General features: G+C 36.2%; 3 protein-coding genes across 9 annotated transcripts in view; 1 reads left to right on the forward strand and 2 right to left on the reverse strand.

The window, feature by feature from the left end:
- The window catches only part of LOC121738418 (protein AF-10), a 58,325-nt gene that overhangs the window by 12,213 nt on the left and 32,478 nt on the right, over positions 1-13,634 (reverse strand). The window lies entirely within an intron of this gene.
- LOC121738422 lies at positions 10,879-13,008 on the forward strand. The gene is made up of 2 exons (XM_042130461.1): positions 10,879-11,084; positions 12,237-13,008. The coding sequence occupies exons 1-2, from the start codon at positions 10,907-10,909 to the stop codon at positions 12,938-12,940; spliced, it is 882 nt and encodes a 293-aa protein (XP_041986395.1). The 5' UTR covers positions 10,879-10,906; the 3' UTR covers positions 12,941-13,008.
- On the reverse strand, positions 11,086-13,588 carry LOC121738421 (protein ALP1-like). Its single transcript, XM_042130460.1, has 2 exons — positions 13,059-13,588; positions 11,086-12,091 (listed from the first exon to the last, which is right to left on the reverse strand). The coding sequence occupies exons 1-2, from the start codon at positions 13,364-13,366 to the stop codon at positions 11,185-11,187; spliced, it is 1,215 nt and encodes a 404-aa protein (XP_041986394.1). The 5' UTR covers positions 13,367-13,588; the 3' UTR covers positions 11,086-11,184.

The raw sequence follows: 13,634 nt of genomic DNA on the forward strand, positions 1-13,634 counted from the left end.
AAATTGGCTCTACAGTCGATCTTGCTTAATTTGCACAGATTAAGGGGCGTTTCCACCAGAGATGTGTTGCGAGGAAGGTGTTTTTAAGATCCAATAGAATCGCTGCGCTGAGCGAGGGAGAAGGAAAACACATTCCTCGCAACGCATCTCTGGTGAAAACGCACCCTAATAGTAGGTTTATATGCCTCGTTTAAGTTAGAATCGCATTTTTTAATCGGAAGTTTTACCCTCCTAATGAACAGGGGCGCGCCGTGAACCGTTTGCGGCAACGTGCTGCGGCGCGGCGCCGCGCCGTCGTCGTTATAAGGTGGATGATGAAAGATTTTCAAGCTACAGACTAAGCCAATGGATTAAAGAAAAAGACGCTGACAACAGACCATGCAGCGTAAACACTTTTATGAGACTAGCAATGAGGGAACGGATCACCTGATGGAAAGCTAACATCAGAGGTGTTGCACCTAGCATCGGAGTTTTTAATCATTGCGTTGCAGGCTTTTTAAAGTGGTACGCTCCCCTAAACGTTTGCATAATGATCGGGAAATTCTGCTGACGATAGATCATTAGAGAGAAATACCAGCGAAATTTTATTCCAAAGAAAGCTTGAGGAATAATAAAAAATATATCCATACTAACATTATAAATGCGAAAGTGTGTCTGTCTGTCTGTCCGTCTATCTGTCAGTCTGTCTATCACCTCTTCACGCCTAAATCGCAGAACCGATTTTGCTGAAACTTGGCATGGAGATACTTTGAGTCCCGGAAAAGGACAAATGATACATTTTATCCCGGAAAAATGTACGGTTCCCGCGTGATATACGAATTTTGGCGCAACGGAGTTGCGGGCGTCATGATTCATCTAGTTATACATGTACCTACATTGTACATAATACATAATATATCGAAATGCAAACATCGGACGATTCTACGGAGACAATTTTGTCTTTCGTGATAATTACCGTACTCGTTTAGGGGTTAATTTGTAGGGGTGGGTGGATAGGGGGTTCAGGGCTATACGAATCTCTAAAAATTTACATACATTTAAGCCTATATGAAGCTTTCGACCGAAGGCTGTAAGCAGCTTATCTTTTGCCGTAGCTCAATTATGTATCAGCCCGCTACCTGATAACTTTAAATCTATTACTCAAACAGAGGTACAGCTTTGAACATTGTAAGTCGATTTAAAGCGTAATGTTAAAGATTTAAAAAAAGAGTAGGTACGACGAAACGAATATACTCACCACAGGATAGTATGTAGTAGGTGTATCATAGCAATTAATAGTGTGCGCCTGTCTGTCACCTTTTCACGCTAAAACCTCTGAACCGATTTTGACAAAATTTGTTATGGTCATAGTTTGAGACATAGGACTACTTTTTATTCCGGAGAAATGTACGGTTCCCGCGCGATAAACGAATTTCTTCGCAACGAAGTAGCGGGCGTCAAGTAAGTATATAATATATTCACTGCTCTGATAGACTTACTGCTACTATACTGGTACTGATAGGAATTATGATACGTTTAAACACACGATTGCGTCTGCAATGCCAAACGCATACAATATAACGCGACGGAATTTCGGCATGGAGTGTCATCGGTAATTTAAATACATTGCAGGCGGAATCAAGCCGAACTTCCGCCGCGGAACTTCGGCATGGTGTGTTTAGACACTATGAGGCATACGGGGCACATTACAATAATGATATTTTATATTGTGAAGACGTCAAGGTAGAAAAATAACTGTTGAAATACTCGAGAAACAACTCATTTTCATTATGTCCAGACGTTGGAAGGTCCTATTGATTTTAACAAACCCAATATTCTTCACAAGCCTTTTTTCTTTCTTTTTAACAATTGCATGGGGCATTATAATTTCAATGTAACCTTTTTGTGCTAATTAACAAGGTAATTATTTGAAAGAAACAATAGGAAGCCTTTTTAGCTTATAGAAAGTAACTTTTTGTAAGGCTTTGTGAAAGAATAAAGGACTATTTTTCTTTGATATTAAATATAGGGACCATAATAATATCGTAATAACTCCCTGGACACCAGTTTCGGTGACGGTGGCCGGTTTCATTGAAAACAGGTCAGTTCGCATCAGTAATTTTATAGTGCCCAAGTGTGTGTCATACCACAACCGTTATTGACAATTTATATAATTATTGTTTAAATTTAACCGTGAACTCTAGTACGGGTTGTTTTGCTTGAACTAAATTAAAAAAAAAATGTCAATTGAAATATGACTTATGAGTTATGACTTATGACACTGACAAAATATAAAGTAAAGTGTGTACGAGGCACGGTAGTGTGAGTAAATCTGTGATAGTCTGCATTGTTGTAGGTTTCTGAACGAGTACAAATAATAAAATTAAAATAATTCCATCCTTTGATGGAAAATGTTACACAATTATAATCGACATAGCTTAAATTTAAAATGTTTAAGAATCGCTTGCACATCATAATATTATTGGCATTGAAAAATGTATTTTTTATTGTTTAAATATCAATAAAACAATAAAAATTATATGCACAGTAAGAACCTAGTTCCCTTTTATAAATTATAATATATCGGACTGTTCAAGTAAAATACAAAATATAATATATTACACAAAGCAAAGATTTCACTAGACAGGCTCTATGTTAGCATGCGTTTACAAGAGGTTCAAGATTCGAATTTACAAGGGGTTCAAAATTCCTACGACCTCTGTCTTGTATCTAGAAAGCCTTGACTTGTTCTTGATTAAACATTCTCTACGTAGAGCTTAGCTTAAGCTTTATGGTGCTCATGGACTTGACCAATCACTTAGCACGAGCTTTAAGCTTTAAGGAGATGGCGGACTAATATTTATCAGTTCCGATGAATTTTGATATAAAATATGTAAACAAAGCTATAATGCTACCAATTGCAATGTCATGTTTTAACCGTGAAGTAGAGTAGTTACACATTTCATAAGAACAAACATATTTGTTTGTTTTTCGTCTAAATAAAGTAAGAGTTTACAGTACGATCAAAATACAGAGTACATTTTAAATATAAAAATCGCAACGCAGAAGTAACTATGACATAGCATGAGTTGGTTTTAAAGTACTCATGTATTCAATATTATATTGAACTAGTTTAAATTTAAACTAATTTAAATGTTACCAAAATGGAAAAAAATATTGAATGCACAGCATTACATTTATAAATACAATCTAAAACAGAATTTAAATATAATTTTAATTGAATTAAGCCTAGTTTGAGATTTTGTCAGAAGTTTATCTATCGCTTTAGATTGTCTATCGTCAGAATATAAGTAAACCAATCAAAATAGCAGTTAAACAGATGAAACTCAGATCCACAACGACACATTTTAGCGGGTATAAAAAATACCCACTCCATATTATAGCCTCCTACTTTTAGAACTCAGCTAAAAAGTATAACTACAGTCGCACGCAAAACTGTTAAAGAATAAAATAACAAAACTTACCATAGCGCGGCCCGACAGTTTCACAGGGGTATATCGTGCCCCCAGCAGATGCGGCCCTAACCGACGTTAGGAAGAGACTAAACCCATGAATGGCATATGCTACTAGTGTCTTCGCGTCTGTGTGTGTGCGCGACGAAAACACCACGTGGTCGACGTATGCTGAATTTTAGTAAACAGTTGCGTTTTTTGTAATTATAGATTTAGTTATAACTGACTGTGTCTTGACTCTTGAAGCGTCAAGTAAACGGTTGCAATTTTTGTTTTTTGTCATTATATATTTAATGTCAATATGGAGTTGAGCGTTTGCGTAGTTCCGGATTATGTGAAATATTTTAAATTCAAATACATGCATATCCATATCAAATTACTTGATTATCTACAAGATTCCCAAACTAATAATACCGATGATATTATTAACGTGCCTATATTAAATAATCTAATATGCTTCAAATTTTGTACTTTTTGAACATAGCCATCAATAGGTATTACACAGATTAAGTAGTCTAAACTAAAAATTAAATCTAAAAATGCTAACAAATGTCATGGAGTAAAGTGATTAGCATATGTGCATAATGGGACACACAGCACACGCACGCACACGCACTCACACACACACACAATCCGTCAGGTAAAGGGGATGGGCACCAAGCAGGTACACCGCAATACTAGGGTGCGCTAGATACGAGGAATGTGCTCTTTTGGTTTTTTTTCACCCGAGAATAAGTCAAAACAATAACAGATAGGATTACAAAATGTTTCGCAAACTCGATCCTGCTTAGTGGGTCGTGCACATTTTTTGTTAGAACCGTTCGCATTTTTAGAAGTCTTGTTTTTTAATTCTTTGAGATATGTACATAATAATATATTCCTAATTAAATTATTTACTCAGTGAATATATATGCAACGACTGCTTGTCTTTATCCGGCACAATCATATTATGGTAGACAAAGACAGCGAACCTTGATTAATTTTAACACAGCGTAAATATCTTAAGGTGGCGAATACCTAAAGCACAAAATAAAACATGAAACATCGTTCTTGTCTCTTCACTCTTACGCCCGTCAGTCATATGCCAGTTGAATAAGAAAGACGCGAAAATTTGTTTTTTCGTAATATCTTTCGTAATAACGGCCCTGTTTTTTAAAACAGCTAGCCGTATTGTAAAACGGCGGATTATACAATCCGCCTGCGACATATAAACAAAATTTTCTAAATCCGCTAGTCCAGTCCCTCTGTAATAGAATTTTACATTATGTATAAGGATATTGACTAAGTTAAATGCACCGTTTCGGAAATAAAAATAGATATGTACCGATTATGACTTTGGCCAACTAGCTGATTAGTCGGTTGCAAAGATGCCGACTAATCGGCCGACTAGTCGGCCAAGCCGATCATTGTTTCGAATTTTCCGTAACGCTTTCTTTACTGCTGATCCGCGGGTAAGTCGCTAACGCCGCCGTCTGCAAACGTGCCGAATCGTGTTATGCTTACTTCGCGTTACTTTTTTTTTTGATACAGTTGATGGTTTTAATAAAATATTTCATGTATGTAGTATGTACTATCAGAGAAGGCAGATGGGGGACCTAAGTAATTTGGTCACGTTAAGTCAAACCCATCCGACCGATCACAGCTAACATTGAATTGAGTAGGAATCAATTTCCTCGATGTTACATGCAATCCTGATTAAATAATAAGTACTTAATTTATTGTTAAAAATATATTTAAAAAACTTTAAAGAATATTTCTTTACCGGCAAATAATTTCAGAAACACTTATATTATTTTTTAAATGTTTAATAGTGATTAAGTGTGATATGTAAGCATTATAAATATGTAATCAATTCTTTAATGTAACTCCAATAATGGCAAAAAAGTAAAAAAAAATGCCGGATAGTCAGCGCTTTTTGCCGACGACTAGTCGCCGACTGCAAAAGTGGCCGGAAGTCGGCTTTACCAACTAGTCGGCACATCTCTAAAATAAAAAATTTAAAAATGTGTAATATAGATGCATCTTTGTGATTTTTTCTGTAGAGAAAATTTTATGATATCGTGGTTTCGTTAGTATAGACCCTCGCAAATATAATGTAGTATCTATGTTTAAAAAACCAGCCAAGTGCGTGTCGGGCCACGCGCAGTATAGGGTTCCGTAGTACCGCTAGTATTTGACAATTTTTGTATGGTCAATGAATGTACATTTGTCTTTTACACTACTAACATCATCTCAGTTACGTTTAAAGGAATTTGAACGAAAAGTTCCTTTATACTTCGCCGATTTTTTTTTAGTTGATCGACTATTTCTCAATAACTTGTGAAGTCTTCTTTGCCGTGATAATTTTCCTTTAAATTCAGCATATTACCAGAAACTCCCGTGAATTTTTTCACATTACCAGAAGCTACCGTTTAGCTGGTAGAAGGGTGGGGGGATACTGGACTCTAACGATTTTTTCCGCTTTGAAACTTCATATTTCGCAAATGGATCCCTAAATCGGAAAATTTAGGGATCCATTTTTAAAAAACCTATCCAACGACATCCTACACGGTGGGGTGGACGCGAAAAAAAATGCCCTGCTTGATGTCTACCTTAAAAAATATTTTTTTTTAAGATTTTATATACCATTTCGTCATCATTAATATCTGCATTCATGCCGAATTACAGCTTTGTAGGTCCTATAGTCTCTGAGTAAAACCGCGGACATACAGACGGACAGACAGGCAGACGGACGGAGAGACCGAAACTATAAGGGATCTTTGTTGACTACGGAACCCTAAAAAACGAAACGATTAATGACTTTATTATCAAGCATAAAAATAAATTATAAAAGCGTTAATTTTGCTTTCTACGCCCTCTTAAATTGGGGTATAACATATTGTAAAATTCTCGTATCGCGGTGTTTGTTGCTCCTTCGAAATGGCTGGACTCATTTTGACAAACCTTGTGTGCTTACCGTGTAGGTGTGAGATCCGGGATACGGAAATAACGTATGTGACAAAACATGGTTTGCTGGGTGTATACGCAAATCACTTTATTTATCGTGGACCCTATAGTGTTGATGATGAATTAAAGATGGCAACGCCCTTTTTAAAAATGGAACTGTCACAACTCACAGTCGACGGGGTAATGTTCGCAGTGCGCATTAACGTACATACTACATAGGGTAAGTTCCGAAGTTTAACCCAGTGCTTATGACGTCATCGACACTATACTGTTGTTTCGTTCCGAAACATACGCCAGTACATTGACGTATGCGACTTATAACACTTTTTGGGATGTCATTATAATATTATTCAAACTTGTCTCACCAGTGTCACACTAGAACAATATTATGGCGTCGGATCCATGACGTCTGGCCAGTATACAGGTTTTTATTTTAGAACATAGATAAAATGCAGCAAAAGTTTAAAGCATTTCCAGGATTCCTCGGGGACCAATATCTTCGGAATGTCGGTTGCGCTCGATATGTCTTCGAGATAAACAGTTTAGTCTTAAAGTAAGTCAAATGGCGTTCTTTTCAACCACAAACAGCTAACGGCTGTACTCAGAGACATTTAATAAAAACTTAACTTAATTCAATAAAGAGTTTCACATAGTATGTGAAATACAAAAAATATAATTGTAGCGGAATAAGTACAAAAACAAAATCGTTGTGTTTAGGGACTCGGACGCAAGCAAGCTTTCTAATAATTGCCAGTACTAAGATATAGAATCTAGATAATTATATGTATGAATTTAATGGAAATGCTAGTGATAATAATATGTAAATACATACATTTTTCTACTACTGTACACCAATTAATATAGCGACGCAAATACTAACATCTAATACAGAGCAGTGGTGGCAGTGGTTCCCAAAGTTTCCAAGTTGGTCTGCCACTCCATTACCTTAAAAGTTTGGAGCCTCTGGCCTACGTCATCGACGTCCAATCAGAGCGCGGAACATCGAACGGATATTTTCCAGACAGGCTCATTTGTGGAAGCCACAGAGTTTAATATCTTCAAAGAACTTTGTGATTAAATTTCGTCGTGAGAGCTAAAATTGTAAAGGGCCGTAATCTAATCATTGGAAGAGATTTCAAAATACTTAGGTACCTCCTTTCAGTAAAAAATATTTTGTTCTCGGTGAACTGCATGCAGCATGCTGGACCATTGCGCAACACTAATCAAGATTTTTAAAGAGTTATAAAAAATCGCCAACGTACATTCATCAAAGTGATTCCTCCCGGTATAGCACATCAGTGCTCGTTACATGTAAAGTTTGTTTCATATGTTTGGGTTTGATTGAAATATAAAATAAGGAAATTCGGCGCAGCCCGCGGCTCTTAGCGATGTACATCCGGCTGTCACGCTTTATCCTTTCTAATTTTCCATTTCCTTGCAATCGTAAAACCGTACAATTTCTTCTAGGTACGAGAACATTATGACGAGGCGTACGGGTCGAGCCGCATTGTAGGACTATCAGAGAAGTTTATTCATATGCAGTTGACGGACCTACGTCATAATTATGGTCGTGTTATTATTCTTGCGGAGCTGTGTTTGACAAAACGCGACTAAAATACGTAGGTCCACTATCTGCCTATTAATCAACTTTTTGATAGTACATATTGATAAGTCATAAAAGTGCATTGAAGATGCGGCCCACCGCTCTACGTCACGTATGTTACTAACCATTATAGCCGAACATAAAACCTGGTCCCTTTTTAAAAGTTGGTAAGGATTTTTTAAAGAAAAACGTTTTTACGCGTCGTAAGGTGTAATGCCCTGCAAGCGTAGCATAGTCACCATAGAAACGGTTTCTTTCTACGGAATGGCTGCAGTTTCTGAACCCACCGCTAAAATAAAAAACTCTCTTATTATTTTTTATCAGTTTTACCTAATGTAAAAAACCTACTAGGTCTCCATGACGCTCGAGTGACTACAAAATTAGCACCTTCCCCTCCCCTACTATAAAATTCAAGAGATAAATGTGTCAATTTTTCACTTTATCGATTGGCACAGGTAGCGTTCGAAAACTTAATTTTTAAATACGTTTAGCATAGCCCTATGCTCGATGCTTCATATAAAATAGGAACGAGTATTACTGCAATGTTTTCGCGCTAGGGGCAGCATCAGCACAGACAGTCAACAAAAAGTTTAGTTCGATGTTTGACAACGTGTCTATCAATATTCTAACATGACGTGTGCAACATGTCGGATTTTGGTCGGATTATGACTATACGTGTGAACCAACCTTCCCTGTATGATATCCTCCCCCCTACCATTCCTCGTCCTATCAATCTAAAATCTGTTTTGTCCTTTGTAATTCATACTAACAAAATAATACTGTGAGGTGTATAGTACTAACCCTAAATGTTTGTGCTTGTTTTAGATTTTTCAACATCCGTACACGTTTCAAATCATACCTTGTTTGTTCATAAAGCCAACCCATCCTAGAGCAGAGTCACATCAACCACTTTGACATTGGCAACTCACTACGGGGCCATTTTTAAATAAGAAGAAGAAGAAGACTGTACGTGCTAGTAACGCCCTCTGCTCCGACCTTTGCGTATTTTTCCGTACTTTTATACGATAGAAAATTTAATCCATACTAATATTATAAATGCGAAAGTATCTCTGTCTGTCTGTCTGTCTGTCTGTCTGTCTGTCTGTCTTGCTTTCACGCCAAAACTACTGAACCGATTGCAATGAAATTTTGTATACAGTTATTCTAGAGTCTGAGAAAGGACATAGGCTACATTTTGATGTGGGAAAATATCTTATTTCCATGAAAATTTCGATGAAAATGAATTCACATTGCGCGTGGCCAGCGCTCATCCCGGGGGTCCTGGGTTCGAGTCCCGCAGGCGGAACAAAAAGTTTTCAATTTTCCTGGGTCTTGGATGTGTATTAAAATAAAATTTCAAAAATCTTAAACATATTTTATGTATAATATTATAAAAAATCCAGAAATATATCAATGGAATGTACATTTTAGTTCTAATACGATTCAACAGATGGCGTTTTATTTTTTACTTTATTGTAACATAGAACTAATCATACTTATTAGTTAGTATGTTTTTGTTTATAGTTTTTAATACGTTAGAATATGATGTTTAATAATATTATAATCCATACTAATATTATAAATGCGAAAGTATCTCTTTCTGTCTGTCTGTCTGTCTGTCTTGCTTTCACGCCAAAACTACTGAACCGATTGCAACGAAATTTTGTACACAGTTATTCTAGAGTCTGAGAAAGGACATAGGCTACATTTTGATGTGGGAAAATATCTTATTTCCATGAAAATTTCGATGAAAATGAATTCGCATTGCGCGTGGCCAGCGCTCATCCCGGGGGTCCTGGGTTCGAGTCCCGCAGGCGGAACAAAAAGTTTTCAATTTTCCTGGGTCTTGGATGTGTATTAAAATAAAATTTCAAAAATCTTAAACATATTTTATGTATAATATTATAAAAAATCCAGAAATATATCAATGGAATGTACATTTTAGTTCTAATACGATTCAACAGATGGCGTTTTATTTTTTACTTTATTGTAACATAGAACTAATCATACTTATTAGTTAGTATGTTTTTGTTTATAGTTTTTAATACGTTAGAATATGATGTTTAATAATATTATAATCCATACTAATATTATAAATGTGAAAGTATCTCTGTCTGTCTGTCTGTCTGTCTTGCTTTCACGCCAAAACTACTGAACCGATTGCAATGAAATTTTGTATACAGTTATTCTAGAGTCTGTGAAAGGACATAGGCTACATTTTGATGTGGGAAAATATCTTATTTCCATGAAAATTTCGATGAAAATGAATTCGCATTGCGCGTGGCCAGCGCTCATCCCGGGGGTCCTGGGTTCGGGTCCCGCAGGCGGAACAAAAAGTTTTCAATTTTCCTGGGTCTTGGATGTGTATTAAAATAAAATTTCAAAAATCTTTAACATATTTTATGTATAATATTATAAAAAATCCAGAAATATATAGATGGAATGAACATTTTAGTTCTAATACGATTCAACAGATGGCGTTTTATTTTTTACTTTATTGTAACATAGAACTAATCATACTTATTAGTTAGTATGTTTTTGTTTATAGTTTTTAATACGTTATAATATGATGTTTAATAATATTATAATAATATTATATATATACTAGCTGTTGCCCGCGACTTCGTCCGCGTGGACTTTAGGCCCATAGCACACGGCGTATTTTAAACGCGCTGACGACGCGCGTTTCAGGAACGCGCTTCTTCGGCGCCGTAAACGCTGATAGTTGCGTTTGCACTGATAATAGAAACGCGCGCATGAAGCGCGTATACGTGCATTTGAAGCGGTACAAACGCGCGTACAAAGGAGCGGAGTACGGGCAGAGGGGGTGGGGGTGCTCACGCCACCACTGCGCCCGCGCCTCAGTTGCGGTTTTATTGTGTGCTGCGCGTGTATTTCGTTTAAAATGGAACCCTTCGACACCGACCGCTTTATAACAGAAATAAACAATCGTCCAGCTACATGGAATTCACTACTGCCCGAATATTCAAACAAAGTGTTAAAAAGAAATGCTTGGGATGAATTGTGCCACATTTTTTATGACAATTTCAATGAAAAAACCAGTAAGGAAAAAAACCTGGCAGGTAAGATTTCTTATATTTATTTAAAAATAATGTATTATAGTTTATAGTTCGACGGTACATAGAACAGTAAAACAGTAGAAAATGTAATTAGGTAGGTACCCTAAATTTTAGAATCTTGCCATGGTACTGCACCTTCATCACTAATAAAATAGTCAGCGTACATATTTCGTATCATAGTTCCGCTTAGTTGTCCCTGTGACAGTCTTGCACCAATCGAAATCAAACTTGCATCTTCAGGAGGATCTTCAAAACCAGCTACACTCAAAGAATTATGAAAATTATAACCGTCACGTTCACGTATGAAATTATGCAGTACACAACAGGCTTTCACAATAGCCACACTGAAGTCCACGCTAACGTTCAGTGGCCGATTAAAGATTTTAAATTTGTTGCTTAATATACCAAATGTACATTCAATGTATCGTCTGGCACGTGTCAAGCGGTAATTATATATTCTTTTCTGCCGTGGCAAGATTTTTCCAGCATATGGTCTCTGTAAATGTTGAGATAATGCAAAGCCTTCATCTCCAACAAACGTAAATGGTATTGGTACCCCATTATTAGATATTGGTCTCGCATTTGGTATATTATAATTTCCTTGCCTTATCTTTTTGGTCCATTCACTAAATTCATGTATTGTTGAGTCTGCAGCTTTTCCATAGCATCCAACATCTATATCGATAAATCTGTAATTTGCGTCACATATTGCAAGCAATACGATGGAAAAATATTTTTTATAATTAAAATACTCTGATCCACTATGTTGAGGTTTTATAACTCTAATATGTTTCCCATCGATAGCCCCAAGTAGGTTGGGAAAATTTGCGTATTTCATAAATCCTTCAGCAGTTTTTAGATGTGATTCTTCGGTTGGTTCTGGCATACAGATGTTTTTTAATTTATCCCATATTATTTTCACTGTTTCACGGACTATAATGCCTGCCGTCGTTTGTCCACACTTAAAGTCATAGTGAATATCTGAGAAATAGCAACCCGTAGCTAAATACCTGAAAAGAATAACATTATTAAAAATCACTTATTATCGTAAATTTTACATATTTTAATTAAAATAAACCTACAACTACTTATTTCAAATGAATTAAAATTAACCTAAAAAACAACTAAACTATTAACATTATTTATCGTTTTCAGTCATTGAACTTCAAAGAAAATGGAAGAGTATTAAGGACGCTTATAAAAGAGACAAAGCGAAGAACAATAACTGTTCCAGTGGATCTGGAGCTAAACCTAGAAGACCCTACATATATTCCAATTTGCTAACTTTTTTAGACCCGCTTTACGAAATAAGATCTCCAAGTCAAAATGATGATGCAGCTCTGCGGAATAACCAAGACTGTGATTTTCAAAAACCACATTCACCAAAGAAGTCTAAAAAGACTCCAAAACATGAAGACCCACAAGACAAATTGTATGAAGCACTGACAGCAAATCTCAAACAGTCTAAGGAAGCAAATAATACAATTTTATCTGAAAATCCCGACAAACTGTTCTTAGTTTCGTTGGCTAAAGATTTTTCTGCTATCAAAGAGGAATTTAAGTTAGAGGCCAAAGCTGATATGATAAATTTAATTCGTAAATATAAAAATATGGGACAGTCATCGAGGACATTAAATGAAAATAGATACCAAGGTGCATTTCAATATGAACATCAGTATGGATACCAGTCTGGATATCAGTCTGGATCTGGATATCAGTCTGAATTTCAGCCACAATATCCAAGTAATCAATCAGCGCCAAGAAATGAATCTGTCAGTTCACTCCAAAATTTGGATAGCAATGAATCGGTTACAAATGACTCCGACATCATATCTGACATGTATGATGATATTGAATAAATCTTTTTCTCTTATTCATAATCTAAGTGCACTTATAACAATTTACGGTTGATTTTAAAATGTAACAGGTCAATAAATAAATAAATACATAATAAATAAATACTAGTTGTTTTCTTACCTCAATGTGATGAGCAAACGTTCTTCTGCCGATATACATGATCTCATTGCTGTATTTTGACGAGTTAACTCAGGTTTTAGAATCGAAAGAAGTTCTTGGAATGACGAATATGACATTCGATAACAATTATAAAATTTCTTCCATCTTCTATGTACTAACAATTTTTTAAAAGTTGTATGATAATGACCACCCAATCTTTTTTCACTCGTAAATGGGTCTATCCAATAAATTCGCTTTTTTTTACGTTTTTTACTTTTTAAAAGAAGTACTAAAGCCAACGTAAGCAGTGTTGTCTCAACCGACGCCATTGTACAACTGAAGAAGAGGAGTCTCTGATCAAAACGCAAAAGCTACGAGCGACTACAGCGCGTCTGTACTGCTGTATCTGCGCGTATACGCGCAGTAGAGGAACGTTTTACAATCGCCCCGTGTGCTTAATTACCTTGGTTGCGATCCAATCTCGTTTGAATCGCGTATAGGCGCGTTCTCTGCGCGTCGTCAGCGCGTTTAAAATACGCCGTGTGCTATGGGCCTTAGTTTATAGCGCGCGGTGTCAACAAAATTTGTGTCAAATTT

This window comes from Aricia agestis, chromosome Z (genome assembly GCF_905147365.1).
Source record: "Aricia agestis chromosome Z, ilAriAges1.1, whole genome shotgun sequence".
In the NCBI taxonomy this organism is placed as follows: domain Eukaryota; kingdom Metazoa; phylum Arthropoda; class Insecta; order Lepidoptera; family Lycaenidae; genus Aricia; species Aricia agestis.

Coding starts and splice junctions, on each gene's coding strand:
- LOC121738422 (XM_042130461.1), top strand. CDS start 10,907: ATGGAACCCTTCGACACCGACCGCTTTATAACAGAAATAAACAATCGT. Junction 11,085..12,236: donor TAAGGAAAAAAACCTGGCAG/GTAAGATTTCTT, acceptor TATCGTTTTCAG/TCATTGAACTTCAAAGAAAA.
- LOC121738421 (XM_042130460.1), bottom strand. CDS start 13,366: ATGGCGTCGGTTGAGACAACACTGCTTACGTTGGCTTTAGTACTTCTT. Junction 12,092..13,058: donor CGTTTGCTCATCACATTGAG/GTAAGAAAACAA, acceptor TATTCTTTTCAG/GTATTTAGCTACGGGTTGCT.